Source organism: Hipposideros armiger, unplaced genomic scaffold (assembly GCF_001890085.2).
Source record: "Hipposideros armiger isolate ML-2016 unplaced genomic scaffold, ASM189008v1 scaffold_106, whole genome shotgun sequence".
NCBI lineage: Eukaryota > Metazoa > Chordata > Mammalia > Chiroptera > Hipposideridae > Hipposideros > Hipposideros armiger.
In genome coordinates this window covers 1637326-1654114 of record NW_017731456.1, presented here as the reverse complement: position 1 = coordinate 1654114, position 16789 = coordinate 1637326, and the positions used below count along the sequence as shown (strand labels likewise).

General features: G+C 42.0%; 1 protein-coding gene across 4 annotated transcripts in view; it reads right to left on the bottom strand.

Moving 5' to 3' along the window:
* Positions 1 to 16789, bottom strand: part of PDE4B (phosphodiesterase 4B) — a 524178-nt gene that overhangs the window by 136063 nt on the left and 371326 nt on the right. For all 4 annotated transcript variants that reach the window (XM_019646767.1, XM_019646766.1, XM_019646768.1 and 1 more), the window contains one exon: positions 6362 to 6556. In XM_019646767.1, coding sequence (XP_019502312.1) covers positions 6362 to 6556 — 195 coding nt within the window. The remainder of the gene's footprint in view (positions 1 to 6361; positions 6557 to 16789) is intronic.

The following is a 16789-nucleotide window of genomic DNA, read 5'->3' as shown; positions in this document are numbered from 1 at the left end:
ATTTTATTGGTCAAGCCTGAAACTTCTCTGTCCCTCATCCTACAATCAACCACCAACCCCTGTTGATCCTAACTTGCAAACATTTATTAACCTGACACTAGGTCTGCTCTAAGGTAGGTCCCAATCCTCTATTATGTGGGTTACCAAAGCATCCTCTCATTTGGTTCTTGGACTCTAGTCCTTAGGCCTGTCCACCCTCCAAACCATTCTTCATACCAAAATCAGAGCTATCTTGCAAAAACATTTCTCTGATGATGTATTCTCCTGCTTAAAAGGTTTGAGTAGCTTTCAACTGCTTGCCTGCAGCAGAGAGGCCAACTCCTGAGCACAGGCCCTTTGTGATGAGGTCCCTGCTTACTTCTCAGCCTGGTCTTCCACCACTTCCTCATCCCCTCCCATTCGCTGTCTCAGCCATACTGAGCTGTGGTTCCCTGACAACTAGAGAGTTCCTGGCAACTAGAGAGTGAGTTAGCATGTGGTCCTTTCTTCTGCACATCCTTCTGCTTGGCTAATGCCTCTAGCTTAGCTGTAACTCCTCCAAGTGGGCTCCTTTGAGCCTGCCCCGCCTGCCAGGCCTCTCAAGGTCCTGTGCATACCTTTCTACGGCTGCCCTTACCTGAAGGTATTAAAAATGTCTATTGACTACCTATTGTTTTAGCTCCCTTGAAGACATGGGAGATGTCCTATGTGTTAACTAAGTGCCTAAATGTAAGTGGTTGCTTTAAAAAGAATGAATGTGATCCTCCTAAAGGCTGGAAAGGTAGGCAGAACAGAAATGAATACCATTATTTATATTTTTCAGCCTCATTTAGTGTTTATTTATGTACTGGATATCCACATGGGCTAATCACTTAGACTCCCTGGATTTAAGCCTTGGTCCCCCATTTATTGGGCAAGTTACTTAATCGCTCTGGGCTCCAATGTCCTCATCTTTAAGACAAGAAAATTACACTACCAACCACATTGGGGTTATGGGAATTAAATGAGTTAAAATGTGCAAAGTACTTTAAATAGTACGTAGCCCATAGGAAATGCTCAACCAATGTGTTTTCATTTACAGATATTTAGACATTAAAAAAGAGATTCAGTAAAGCCGTGGTGCTAGTAAGTGTGAGAGCAGTTAAGTTTAACTCAAGTCTTAGATACTACATTATGATTTTCAGTCCTTCATCAATCAACAGGTCTTAAATTTAAGTGGACTGTTAGTTCTGCTTTTCTTCTTGGTTGTTAGGTCTCATTTTCCTTGACTACTCTCTAGAGACGTCTTAGTCCTCACACAAATGGCAGCTTTAAAGAGTTCCTTGTCTACATAAGGCTTTGCAAATGGGATGACCAAAAGAAAGAGGCACGGATCTTCCTTCCCTGTGGCTTTGCAGGTGGATAATCAAAACTCCATTCTGTCCGGGGTGGTTCCCACCACAGTTTTGGGCAATATAAGTGGCCTCACCAGTTTCCAGTACTTTCTGTTCCCACTGGGAAATTTGTACCAGATACAAAGGCATTGCATTAGAGATGACTACAACACAGGAACTGAACAGAAACCAACACATTATTGCCACATCTAGGAAAGCATGTGAAATTTCCCGTTGGGAGCCAACAGTGATCTTGTGTTCTTTACTAGAAAGCCTTATTTCAATCTCTCTTCTACTGGTAAAAGTTAAAGCCACTTTTAATTTTCCAGTCACATTTTTACTCTTAATATCTTTTCACTCACTCTCTCTATGTTCCCTCTTACTCTTCTGAAAGTTCAGATGAGAAATTTTAAAAAGCTAGTGTTGGGCCAGCCGGGTGGCTGTTGGTTAAGAGCTCGCTCAAGGGTTTGAGTTCTGAGCAACAGCGGTTTGATTCCCAGCCCGAGCTGAGCTGCCGCTGAGCTGCCAACAGGTGGCAGGATGGCTCAGCTAAAAAAAAAAAAAAAAAAAAAAAAAAAAAAAAAAAAAAAAAAAAAAGCTAGTGTTGTCTCTGCTATTAGGATTTAATGCAAAGAAATTATGTCAAGTTGTCCACCTCTTACATAAATTCACGACTGCTGTGTGCTGGAAATGAGGGGCTCCTGAGCAGGGGACATCCCGCAGCCCTGATGCAATGGCCTTTGTGTCAAGATGTCACACCTAGCATCGCCCTCTTTTTTCTCGACGTTATGTATAGAAGGTAGGAGAAGCAGTGAGAGGTTTGGATGCTGCTGTTCCTCTATTTATTTCAATTCACCCTGAAGACGAATAATCAGGTGAAACAGCTTTGAGAGCATTACTTCCAGTTTAGCACCAGATACCTGTGCGATACTGGATGTTCCAACATGATCCTGATAAAATGAAATACCAGAAGAATCTGGATATTATTCAAATTCCACTTCTTGTTGTGTTTAGGAATATAAATCCCTAAACTGACAAATATATAAAAGTTTTACTATTATTATACTATTACTATACTAATATAATGTTGAAATATTTGTAAAACCAAATTCTGTGCTATTTGTACTCACTTAAAGATTTGAATGTATCCTGTTACTAGTATCTTTGATAGGGTGACATGATGTTGCCAACTGTTTTACTTGAGAAGGGTTGTTGTTTGTTATGAATGTGTGCCTTCCTACTTTTTTTATTTTAAAAAGTCATTTTCATTAAAAGATTGAGAATGATACTAGATAACTTACATGTACAATCTTTACTTGCCTAAATTTAAAGTTGGCAACACTATTGTGGTTCTAAATTTAGGGGAAATTTTTGCTGGTCAGTATAATTGAAAAGAGGGTAAACCATTAGTATTCAGGGCCATGGCTACAGACTCATTCAGAACTAGATTTCTGTTTCTACAGTTATAGGCTGAGCTGGACTGTGACCATTCAAGTCTATTCAAGTTCAAAATTTCTATAACCTTTGTGTGTGTGTGTGTGTGTGTGTGTGTGTGTGTGTGTGTGTCCCCTAACACCTTTCACTTGTTTTTTATTAGTTTCTGGTGTACAAAACAATGTAACAGTTAGACATTTACACCCCTCAAAAAGTGATAAACCCTCTCCCCCAATCTACTACCACTCTGACATTGTTTATAACTGTTACAATTCCATTGACTCTATTCCCTATGCTGTACTCCATATCCTGTGACTACATATACATATTAAATTATATTGGGTTGTCAGAAAAGTCATGACGCATGTTTGCAACAGATGGCACTAGTTCATTTTTGGAAGTACTAGAGTCATTCACATGTATGTTATTCCTATGTCATTTAACAGCTGACAGTTCTAGCTTCATTCTAAAAAAAAATTGAGTGATTTGGTTGAGCTTTAGAGATTTTACAACAAGTTGAAGAAGGAAGACAAAACTATGCATTTTTGCCATATTTTACTGTTTTACTTCCATAAAGGGAAGAATGCGCGTCAAGCTTGTGAAAAGTTGTGTAAAGTTTATGGTGACAATGCTCTACAAGAACGTCAGTGCCAACGTTGGTTCACGAAATTCCGTGCTGGTGATTTTGATCTCAACGACGCTCCTCAGTCAGGGAGGCCCACCAAGGTTGATGAAGACAAAATAAAGGCATTGATTGAGTCAAACCCACGTTACATGACACGAGAGATTGCAGAAACATTGAACATCCATCATTCAAGTGTTCATGACCACTGAAGAAGCTGGGATACAAAAGCAAGCTCGATATTTGGGTTCCGCATGAACTCAAAGAAGTTCATTTGATGGCGCGTATAAACATCTGTAGTATGTTCATTAAACGTGAGGAAAATGATCCTTTTTTGAAGCGACTGATAACTGGCAATGAGAAGTGGATTGTTTACAACAATGTGGTGTGCAAACAGTCTTGGTCCTGACGTGATGATTCGCCTCAAACGACATTGAAAGCAGACATTCATCAGAGGAAGGTTATGCTCTCAGTGTGGTGGGATTTTAAAGGTGTTGTGTTTTTCAAGCTCCGACCAGGAACCAAACAATCAATTCGAATGTGTACTGTCAGCAATTGGACAGTTTGAATGAATCCATCATCCAGAAATGTCCAGAGCTCATTAATTGTAAAGAAGTTGTGTTCCATCATGACAACATGAGACCACACACAAGTTTGATCACCCGTCAAAAATTATTGGAGCTTGGATGGGATGTGTTGCCACACCCACCATACTCGCCTGACCTTGTGCCGTCTGACTTCCACTTGTCTCGCTCTCTTGAAAACTCCTTGCGTGGTATAATGTTCAATTCAGATGAGGCTGTAAATCAGCACCTTGTTCAGTTTTTTGCAAATAAAGACAGGTCCTTCTATGAACGAGGAATTATGAAGCTCACTGAAAGATGGCAAAAGGTTATTGAACAAAATGGGCAATATGCCATTGATTGATCTTTGTTCTTTATATAAATAAATGACCTTTGAAAAACATAGACAAAATACATCATGACTTTTCCGACAACCCAATATATATATAGTTGACATTCAACATTATTCAGCTTCAGGTGTACAGTGCAGTGGTCAGGCATCTACACCGTCCATGGAGTGGTCTCCCTAATTGATGGACTTGTCTTCTATAACCTTTTGATTCTAAGTACAGAATCACTAGGGTATAATCTGAAATTTGGTTCAAACTTTCTGGGAAGCCTCTGGAATGACCCTGAGTCCCATCATGCTTTTTGGCATGAGTTTGGAAAGCTGTTAGCTGCCTTCCAAAGCTAGTCTTTCATCTATGAGACATTACGTGAATGAAGCTCTAATTACTTTTATCTCATGACATCTTCTGTGCTTTCCCCATATGAAGTCCACAAAGGTGTTTCTCTTCGTGGAAGAAAGAACTCCAGGTATATTCACTGTCAAAGCCCCCATCCAAACCTTGGTCAGAAACCTCCTTGGTTCTATATGATCCACAGCAAAGTGGTCACCTCTCCTCCAGTGTCAGGTACCTCAACTGTGCACTCATCTGGCTTCTACCTGGCAGGATATTTCTGCTTTGCAATTTGAAGAACATAGGCAGATAGAGTCCAATGGTTTTGAATATGGTCAGCCATAGCTGCATATTGGAATATAGCATTGCATATGGCCATGGGGTAGGGGTAGGTTTCTCAGTCTCACAGATTCTTAGCTTCATCATCTCTACAATGGAGATAATAACTGTACCTACCTGACAGGATTGTTGTGAAGATTAAAAAAGATAACATCTGTAAATGCAGCTGGCCCCTTGGTAAGCACTCATTAAATGTTTCCTTCCACAAGTAATAGTTATGAGGGCATTCCTCTTATTTTTCTTATTTAACTGTAACCTCTCCAAGAGCACGTAACCTTCTTGAGAATATCTGTTTTAAACTCATCTGTGATTTTTCCACTCTTTTGCTAATCTTGTATCCCCAGGGACTGGTACACTGACTGTCACATAGAAGAGAATCAGTAAATATTTACGAAATGAGTGAATAAATGGATTTTGTCCCACACAATGATTGAGAGATATTTTAGGTCAGGGGTACGTGTATTAAAACTGGCTGGCAGAAATATCCTGGAAAATATTTTCTTACTGGTAGCTTTAAAATGCCCCCCCACCCCTTTCACAATAGGGTGACCCTTTTTAGCTTCCTTTCCAATAGCAGACGAGAGAGCCCAGTGGAATTTTCCAGGCTGGAGCCTTATGAGAGTTACTGATATTTTTATAACATACGATTTTAAAAAACAATTGTATGTGTGCCCAGAAACCTTTTAAGGCATGCATTTCAGCATCCAATTTTATTTGGTTTCAAAAATTTAATAAACAAGGAACACAACCCCTTCATTGTTCTTTAAATAAAAATTAGAGATCTACAATTAATAGCAGCAAAACAGAAACATCAGCTGTGCTTAACAAGGCGGTGGAGCATGTTATGTCTCACCAAGGAGCCTGCTAACAAGTAGGCATTGTGTTAACTAAGGTTCCAGAGAAAAGACACAGAATGAGGCTGAATGACAGACTACAGAATGTCACCAAGCAAAGGCCACTGAGAGAGGATGTATGTCACCAACCACCATTTTTCATCTCTACTGTAGCCTCATGCAATCTGCACGTGCTGCAGAAAATTCAGCGTGGTTTGCAAAAAGTGTTCGGGTTCTCATCCCATAAGCGATTCAGCAGTACAGGAAATGAAGCCCAATGAAAATTTTTTTTTAAAAAAGTATTAATACCAGATGTAAACTGAACACTGTGCCTGAGGTTTTTTAATACCTTTGGAGATGCTAGCTATAGAGCATGAATGTCCTTAAGATGGTCATCATTGTCACCCCTGTTCATGTTCATTTTTCTCCTTCCTCCTTTCCCGCAGGCTAAAGGGGAACAGTTGTGGCTGCTGCTGCTGTGACAGGGTTAAAGATGAGGTAAGTGTGAGACTGGAAGCCAGACAGAGCTTGTACTCACTGCTCGCTTGGAAGTGAAGAATTTCTTGACATCGCCTTGGGTGACAAGTCATAGTCGCTGTCTGATCTGTAGAGAAAGGACTCTCGGCGCTGGCTGTGCCCTGGAAAGGTGGCGTGAAGCACCAGCCCAGAGGAAGAGCTGGCCTGGGGGTCCAGTGGGCTCCGGCCTGGGGAAGGGCCATTTTCCACATCAAAGCTTAAAAAGAAAGCAGAAAACTCAGGTCACGTGAGAACCATGGAGGAGGGTATCTGACATACATACTGTGAGAACCAATGTGTGCCAGGCACTTTACATAAAACTTCACACTTTATGGAAAATTTTAATCTCCCAAACAGCTCTGAGATGCAGTCCTTATTCTTCCCATTTCGTGTAAAGGAAACAGTCCCACTGAAGTTCAGTCATTAGTGAAGAGTGGAGCCAGGATTTGAACCCCAGAACAAAGCCCCATAGCCTTTCAGTGCATAAGCAACTTTGACAAATTCAGAGTAAGAGCCAACCATAAAATAATTTGATAATAAGCAACACCAGAGATGTAACTAACACAGCTCTACGTGTCAGACACTGAACTATCATTGGAATGAGTTTTTCTAGCTGGGAGATTTCTTCCTGCCATAAATAAATGACCACAGTCTCATTAAAGACACAATATGCATGTTTCTGGATGTTTCAGGAACAAACTGCTTTCCTGAAAACATCCACTGGCTGAATAGATGCGAGGCCCAACCTGAGATTTAACATCCATATGCACGTTTCAGCACAGAGAATGACTTCATTAATCTGATAATGCCAAATTACCCTCCAGGGCTGCACAGTTTTCTCTCTGGAGGAGGATACAGCTACTGGTCCCCACAGAGGGGTGCCAGGCAGATTTCTGAGCAGTTTCCCTCTCCTGGGGAAACTACCCTCAAGCCCAGAATTACTTGACCAAGCTCTGATCAATGAACACACAGGCGGGAGCAGTAAAGATTCTGTCTCTTGTTTCCTCTCTCCCCATCCTGGTATTCCCCTAGGCCCTGCGTCGTGCCCACTCTCTCCAGCATCCTCTGTTCATTTTCCCTGCGTGCACAACTCCCTCAGCCTCAAATTGACAGTAACGCTCTTGCCTAGCATTTCTCCAGACCACTCACTGCTCCCCAACTAAAGCTCTGCAGGGAGGTGCTGGAGAAGGTATGGAGCTGGGGATGCTCCTCCAACTCAGGCCACAATAGTGGGCTTCCTTTATATGAGGTGTGATCAAAAGATATGGTGAATGTTTAAATAAAAAACAAAAATTATTACAGTAAAAGGCACGTTGCCATTAATTCCTCTCAAAATACTCCCCCTCGCTTCGTACACGCTTATCCCATCATTCTTGCCCACTTTCTGAAGCAGTTCTGGAAGTCCTCTTTTGTGAGTGTCTTTATTTCATCCTCTATCATGACAAGGCTCCATGTCACATATCGCTTCTGGTATACAGCAACTGCTGTCAAATAAAAACATTACGGTGTGTCCTCATCCACCTTATTCCCTGGATCTGGCACTGTGCGACTTCTGGCTCATCCCCAGTCAAAATGATCATGAAAGGAAAATATTTTGAATTGATTCAGGACATTAAGGCAGCCATGACAGTGCAACAAAAAATACTCATGAAAGATGACTTCCAGAACTGCTTCAGAAAGTGGCAAGAATGGTGGGATAAATGTGTTGGAAGTGAGACAGAGTATTTTGAGAAGTATTCATGGCAATGTGTCTTTTACTGTAATACTGTTTTTAAATTTAAACATTCACCATATTTTTTGATCACACCTCATGCGCATCCAGCTGCCATAATTTATTTCTACATGCATGATTCTTTTTTTTTCTAGTTCTTACAACCTGCTCTCTTTGGGTGGATTTTGCTTATATTTCTCTAGTTTACAAATTGCTTTCTGACCGATTATTCCATTTACCCCTCATAACAGCCCTGTGAAAGTAGATCCCACTGTACTTTTGAGGAAAATGAGGCTTAGAGAGGTTTAAAATGCCTTGTTCAAGGTCATTGGCTTGTCATTTGTAGAGAGAAAATTAGGACACCCAAGACCTCCAACTCATTTCTCTACAACCTCAGTCTTCTCGAATCACAGAGTTCCAGCAAGGCTTGCTGGGTGATGGGGTGCAATTTTCCTTCAGTCTCTGGACTCAAACAAAATCTGTGCTTTGTATGTAGTCAGTCAGATTGTGAGCAATCTTGGCTGTTACCTGAATGAACACAGCGAAAGCAGCAAATTACCCTGAAGCCGTAGGTTTTGTTGAAACAAGAAACCTTTTCATTGAAAGGAGAAAATGACAGCATGCAGGGTATCGTGTTTCTCTGGAGACCATTCTGAGAAGCTGCTGTAGCCAACCCACAAGCTCCAGGTGTCCCATAAGATGCAGCAGGTGAGGCTCTCTGGGTAAAAGGACAAGGAAGAGCCATCACAAGCCAATATGTGTTTGGGCTTTCAAGGCCACTGCAGATGGATTTCCACAGCAGGCTAAGGGGCTGCCTTTCAAAGACTGCAGGGCAAGCAGGCAGGTGGGCCACCTTTCACACACACCGGACTGTTTGCCAGGCTGCCCAGAGGGAGGGCTACGCTGTCAGCCGAATACGTCATAGCCAGTGAAAACATAATGAAAGCTGACTTGCACACTTTCCTTGGGTGAGATCTATACTAGTTGTAGAACAACATAAGGAGTTGCTTTGTGGATAAAAGCTCCTTGGTGCCACTCGGATCCTGTAGAATGAGTATGACCTGAGGCTGGCTCTGAACTTTTCTCGAGGACAAAGAGGGTGGGTTCTTAGGTGAAGACAGAACTACATAAAGCTGAACAGTGGGCATGAGCTTTGAAACTTCATGGCACTCCTGTTGTTATTAATTTTGTATGTATCCATAAAGCCTTTACGGATATGAAAACGGTGAAATACTTTTGCAACAGTCCGCAGCCAGCTACTGCCTCAGGGCCTCCGAACCTGCTGTACGTCCAGGTGGTCCAGTAGCTACAGGGTTGGTGTCTGGAACAGCAGGGGTCCTGTAGCTGCAGCACTCAAACCTGTGCCCATTCAATTGGTCAGTGCCCAAGAGGTACCAGTCATTAAATATTATGAATATCACTGCTGTGTGTACCTGTGCTAAAAGCTTAGAAGACGTGCCAAGTGGGCATGCCTACCAAACTCTGACGACTTTTTCCACTGAAAGTTTCCACTAGGGCTCACTCTGCCCTCATTTCTGCCAGAGGCATTTCTAGTGGGCAGGAAGTAAGTCCACAAGGCATTGCCCTTAAAGTGGACGTCACAAGGCATTCTGTCCCCAGCGTTACTATCAGGAAAGTTTGGTCCTGTCAGGTAAGCAGGGACTAGACCCAAATACCAAAACTATCTCTGTGCTGTTTTTTTTTAAATTTTTAAATTTTTTTTCCCTGTCTTCTTTACCCTGCCTAAACTCAGAGAAGTGCTTGCTGGAATTCGGAAGAAGCCAGGGAAACATTCCCTAGTGCAAAGAAGCAGTCTCAGTGAGACAAATGGCCTTTCATATTCTCTGGGGCACTGTTTCAAAGCAACCAACACAGATGTACAACTTAGGAACAAACATGAATCACCAACCAGACACCAGCCCCAGTCACAGCAAAATTAGCAGGCAGACATCACAATACGTCCCACAGATCCAGGGCGGGAGGCGGGGTGTGGGCAAAGGGGAGACTGAGGACAGGCTCAAGCAAAATGAATATGCCACACAAATGGAAATACAATTAGGGATAAAATGGAGTCTGAACTATCAGAAACAAACACATCAATGGGGTCATTATTTATTTAGGGTAACTTTTGCCTCTGCCTTTATCAGGACACACATTTCATCTTTAGGCTTCTTTATATTAAAAAAAATTATTATAAAAGTCATATCAGGATATTATATAAAACAGACAACAGGGAAAAAAATACCAGCTTTATTAGAAGTTTAGTGTTTTTCCTTCTGAATATTTTTCCTACGGGTTTGGATCTTGATTTCTTTCCACAAGTATTTTTCGTGCACTGCACAGTTTCCAGAATTATCATTTTCCATGGGCTACTTACTTGTTCATCCAGAGGCTGCACCACACTGTCTAAAGCATTTTCCCTACTGTTGCCTATCATATTTGAGATTTTAAATAGTGTTGCAGTTGATATCCTTGAGCTTATAGCTACTTCAGTATCTAGATGAGGTCACTCTGAATCTCAGATAGATGAAGAGACGATGTCACTCCTGAGTTGCTGAACACTTGGCTGTACCTGCCTGAAACGGGTCGTTCATATCCAGCATATGGACTGAAACAGTATTGAAAGTGGTCTTTTTTTTTAGGGTCGGAGCCCCTCCACCCCCACCTTCTGTCCAGGTCTGCTCTCTGATGTCCAGGATTCTTCCTGCGTCTCCCTGCCTCGGTTGATTGCTCTGGACTGATCAATTGCTTATTGTCTAAGACCTAATATTTTAACAACTTTCTCCTGCTTTGCATCTAGAGTTCTCCACTCCTCAGGGGCAGTGCTGGCAGTGGGTGAGGCTGTGAGTAAGAAGTGGTGATCCCTGTAACTCATCTGGAGGGAAGGGCAGAAGCTCATGCCAGTGGGAACTGAGAGAAGGGCAGGGAGGCAGGAAGAGAGAAGGGAGAGGAAAACATTTCACAGGAAATTGCAGGTGGAGTGCCCTTCTCACCACTGTCTCCAATAAGTCACTGTCTTCAATATGCAGCTCACATCACCTCCTCGGGTGAGTTTTCTCTGACACTGCAACCCAGTTCTGCTTAGATTCCTGTTCCTACTCTGTGCTATCCTACACCCCTTTCCTACTGCACTTTATCACAGTAATTGCACCTGTTTATTCAATTATCCAGTGAGGCAATGATCTAAAGATAAATAAAATAATAAAATAAAATACACTGCTGTGTTTTCCCAAAACCAAATAAACTTGTATAGAAAAATCACGGACTTTGATGTTTAAGATGGTGATATCTTTACACAAACCCCACATGATGGAAAAGCCCTTCTTGACCAACATCTGTTTGCCATCTTCTCATCTTGTTCTTTTTACTGAAAGCAGGAACAAACACTCTGCCTCACACTTTCCCTCCTGGTGGTTTCCATTCCCTAGGAATCCATGCAGAGCCAGCCCTGAGCTGGTGCAGGGGAGTGCCAGCAGATGGCAGGCGAGAGCTACAGCTTCCGCAGGCTGTGCCTCCCAGCCTCCAATCTGAGCTGCTGAGGCTGCTTGCCAGCCTTAGAGGGAGAAATACGACCAGAGCCTTATTCATAAGCCTGGGAGGAAAAACCAGGGATAAAGAACAGAACCACAGGTGTACATGAAACCCTTTATTAAACTAAGAGAAGTTCTACTTCCAAGAATTCAATCTAAGCCAGGTGGTTGCAGAATTGCCTGTAATTGTCCCCAGGGTGGTAGTTTTCTGATCCCCAATTATCTATGCACACCCCAATTTCTGTAACCAAGATTCATGAAGCAACATCCAAGAAATAATTCACTTCCGAATGAGAGGTGACTTTTAGTTTTCAATTCAGTCGTTCTCTGGGTGAATCTCTTTGGCTTATTCTAACAAATACCCCACTGAAACTATTGCAAGCTCTACAAAGATGTTTAAACTCACAGGTCTGCAGAGTGGCTCGCCACCAATTGGGAAGAGTGCTCTGCTGTCTCAGTTCTTCTTTTCTTTCTAAAATTACTCATTTAGTATCTTCTACATCACTGAATTCCCACAAATCTGGTGGGCTAAATCTCTTTGCCCTATTTCAAAGAGGAGAAAACAGAGGCTCCAAAATGTGAAACCTCATTTGAAGAATTCTAAAGTGTGACCTGCTTGAATTGCATCTTGCAATCTGTGCCCAGGGACCTCTCCTCCACATCCCCACAGACCCCCTATTGATCTCAGAACCTACCACACTGGACTGTATTGCTCGTTTACTTACATCTTTCACTCCCCTAGACCATGACTTTGAAGCAGGGACTAAGCCTTATCATTTTTGTACTCCCAGGGCCTAGAACTGAGTCTCATGCCCGAAGGCATATGACAAATATTTGTTGAACGGAAGTGAGGGCCTCACAGTTTATATCTCTCACCTGATAAAAAGCCACTTCTGTAGGATTCAAACCTCTAGCAGGTGAAGATTTCTGAGCAGTTCCTAAATGGAGTCAGTAGGTTCCTCTTTCTTCATCCTTACCCACTTTCCCCACAGTATCCAAGGAATTCTACCCCAAGAGTTTTGGCTTTTAAGAGCTTTTGTGTCTATAACGAGGTATATGTTTGTGTGAAGAGCATGTGTATGTATGTCTGTGTTGGGAGTTTTCATGAAAAAAAATGCTGTTTCTTTAAAGTTCCATTGGCAAATATTCCTAATTGAACTCAGAAACTAACATCTTCAAATGCTTATTATTTTGTTAAAAATAAATAACCATTTATTGACTGTATTTCCCCATGTAAAAGACGCACCCTTTTTCGAAAATTTTGGGGTCTAAAAACTGGGTGCGTCTTATACATAGGGAAATGTGGTATATACTTATATTGGTCATCACCTCAATGTGCTACCTGTTTCCTGTAAATGGGAAAGCTTCACAGGACCATGCATTTTTTTATCCACTTGACAGTGACTCACATTTATACTGAGGTGCCAAAAAAATGTATACACATTTTAAGAAAGGAAAAAACTTTTAAAATTGTAATACTATATACTGATAACAAAAGATAAATACAAGTCATGTTTGACTCTTGCAATCACAAGAGGTGCTCAAAGTGGTTACCACCAGCATCCAGACACTTCTGATTACGGCGAACTACTGCTTGGGCAATACTGACCATCTCTTAAATTATGTATACATTTTTTTGTCACCCCTGGTATAATTAATGGCTGTAGGCTGCAACCTGTCCTAATTTCTTTTATTTTTTTATTTATTATTAATTAATTAATTAATTATTTTTTTTTTAGCTGACCCATCCTGCCACCTGTTGGCAGCTCAGCGGCAGCTCAGCTTGGGCCGGGAATTGAACTGGCGACCCTGTTGCTCAGAGCTCACACTCTTTTTTTTTTTTTTAAGATTTTATTGGGGAATTGGGGGAGGGGAACAGCGCTGGGGACTCAGGGGAAGGGGAACAGACAAGTTGCTGTCATTTTGTTCTTCAGTCAAGTTGTGGAGGACGTTGCTTCACTGGCCCATGTTGGTATTATCATTGCGCTCTTCCCAGGTGAGGCAGATCGGTCGCAGGCCTCTGGATGGCCGCTCAAGGCGGCTTTTGGCAGCTCACGCTGGCTGCCAGACACTCACGGTAGCTTATGACAGCCCACTGTAGCAGGGGCTGCAGCCTACGCCGTCACCAGCAACTCATGGCAGCCCAGCTCCAGGTCGAGCTGTTGTTCACCATCTTAGCTGTAGAGGGCAGTGTCACTGGCCCTCATGTGGGATCTGAACCAGGGCCCTGCTACTCAGAGCTGGCATCCCAGGCCAGCTCTTAACCAACGCACCACTCGGCTGGCCCCAGAGCTCACACTCTTGTGTGAGATCTTAACCGACTGAGCCACTCAGTCAGCCCCCTTCCTAATTTCTAATGATGGATATAACTGTGCATAATCACAGCCAGCATGATGGAGAGCCCATGTCCTAACTAAAGGTGGGTAGACCTCCTCTGGCCACAGCTACAGCAGAATATCCCAGTTTTGCCCTAGGAATCTGTGTCAAAGTCTATGTCTTTCCTCACATACAGTGGGAAGGAGAACTGTGATGCTCAGTTCATCTAAATTCTAGAAGCAGCTTCCCACTGATTTCTTTTCTTCTAGGGGCTTTGAAAATGATTTTCAAGGCAATAATCCCAAACTGCTTCCCCACAGAGAGGTTTACAAGAGGTAACAGAGTAATACTGAAAAGCTCTGGGATTCTGGAGATCTGGCCCCCAGTTCCTGTTCCAAAGGGAGATAGCTGAAATGAAACAGGGACTCTCTGTATCCTGCCATTTATCCCTGAGTCTTTCTCCACTGAAATGAATGAGAAAAATGAATGAGTAGAAGATCTGTGAGGCACCTCTGTGATTAGACATCTTATAGAGATGTTGGAGATAAAAGAAAGATTAGTTCTCAAGTATAGTTTATATGGTTTTATACTGTTAATAATCATTCATTCATTCAACACATATTTATTAAGTACCCACTCTGAAACAAGGTACTGTTCTGGGCTTGAGAAAATACAGCAATGTATGAGACAGACATGGTCCCTGTGGGGAGGGATGGACAATAAATAAATAACTCCAGATAGTTGTAAATGCTACAAAGAAAACAAAACATAATAGTGTGGTAGAGACATGTATGGAGGACAGTGTTTCCTTAGTTTGGGTAGTCAGGAGGTCCACTCTCTAAGCCATGTAGGTTGACTATTGCTCTACCTCAAGACACACAACCCATCTTACCCAGATGGTGTCATTTGAGTTGAGATCTGATAAAGAGAGCTTGTCTTTGGATTCTTCCCAATATCCATTTTTACACCATTTTTAACCAAAGAATTGGGTCAAATGATACTTGTGTTTGAATTTGGTGTCATTGATTAAGCTAGGGTGATACTATAATTGACAGTACAAAAGATATATTTGGTGTTCATTCTTGTTTCCTGCACAAGCTCTCAAAACCCTTGGAAGTGTTGAGACTGATAAAGGTGTCTCTTGTTATGTTAATGAGGTGACTTTTGGACTTCACCTAAGGATGGTGAAGTTGCCAGGAAACCCAACCATGTGAATAGAGGACTTGGAACGTTCAGTCCCATCCCTAGACCTCTGGGAAGGGGAGAAAGCTGGGGGTTGAATTCATCACCAAAGGCTGAAGATTTAATCAGTCAAGACTATGTAATGAAGCCTACATAAAAATCCAAGAGGACAGGGTTCATAGAGCTTCTAGGTTGATAAACATGTGGCGATGTGAGCAGAGTGGAGCACCAGGAGAGGGCATGGAAGCCCTGCTCCCCTACCCTACACCTTGCCCTGTGCATCTCTCCTATCTGGCTGTTCCTAAGTTATACCTTTTTAAGCTAAACTGGTGATCTAGTAAGTAAAATGTTTCTCTGAGTTCTGTAAGCCATTCCAGCAAATTAATTGAACCCAAGAAGGAGGTCATGGAAACCTTTGATTTATAGCCTATGAGTCAGAAGTACAGGTAACAACCTTGACTGACAACTGGCCTCTGAAGGAAGGGCAGTCTTGTAGAGTGAACCCTTAACCTCTAGAATCTGATGCTACCTCTGGATAGATAGTGTTAGAATTGAGTGAAAATTTTGGGTACCCTGCTGGTGTCTTTTTCTTGGTTTGGGTAACCACCCACCACCACCAACACCCAAATTGAAAATTGGATCTCAGAACAGCAAAATGAGACAGTGGTTTAATTTTCTTCATCCCTGGCCCCCTTTCTGAGCTGAGGTTGTTGCTCCATTGTCTCACATAGTTATATCTGTATTAATGTCTATCTGTGTGTCTCTATCATAGCACTTGTGCAGCATAATTGTTAGTATACTCTGCTCCCACCCACATGGCTGTGTTCCTCCAGGACACAGAACATCTTTTTCATATTTTTTACCCCTTGGTTAAGGGCCATGTCTGTCAGAGTATAGGTATCAAATGAAGAAATGAATGGTTTGGGACCAAGGAACTTTTACGAGTTCACCTTAATACCCATCACAGGAAGGACAGAGTTACATCCCCGATAAGAAGGGGCGTGAGCGGTGTGGGGACACAAAACCATCTTCTGCCATCTACTCTAATCGAACCCTAAAAGTGAACACCATGAAGAAGAACCAAGGGTTTATTAACAAATGTCACCTGCAGCTTTCCAGAGAGCACCAACTCCAAGGAAAAGACAAATGATCCTACTTGGCAGCAGCCGTACTCATCCATTTGTGTTCATGATGTCAGAGATGGAAATAACTATGAGTATTCCCCTAGTCCCCTTGATGCTCCTTTGGTAGAAAGCTTTAATTTTGCTGAGGACTTTATGTTGCAAGTTCTTTTACTTGTTGTTTGAGATCCTTTAATGTGCTGTAAACATTTCACTAAAGAAATGCATAACAAAAAAAGCAATACCAATACCTAATTTTCCTAATGAGATTATAAAATGAGTGTGATTTTTTTCTAAAAGCTTTGTTCCAAATGCTTAAGGGCATATTTTAATGTGCTATTTTAATAACTTCACATTGTGTAGTCTCTATGCCATATGATTGGATGTATAAGGAAGACAGGAACAAGTCCTACCCCATAATTATAAGAACATTATTTCTTTTTTTTTATTATTTTTTTTTATTGTTAGTTTCAGGTGTACAGAACAATGCAATAGTTATCCTTTTCACCCTCACAAAGTAACAACCCCCCTCCCCCCAACCACTGCCCTCCCACCCCCGATATCATGCTTATCTATTACAATTCCATTGA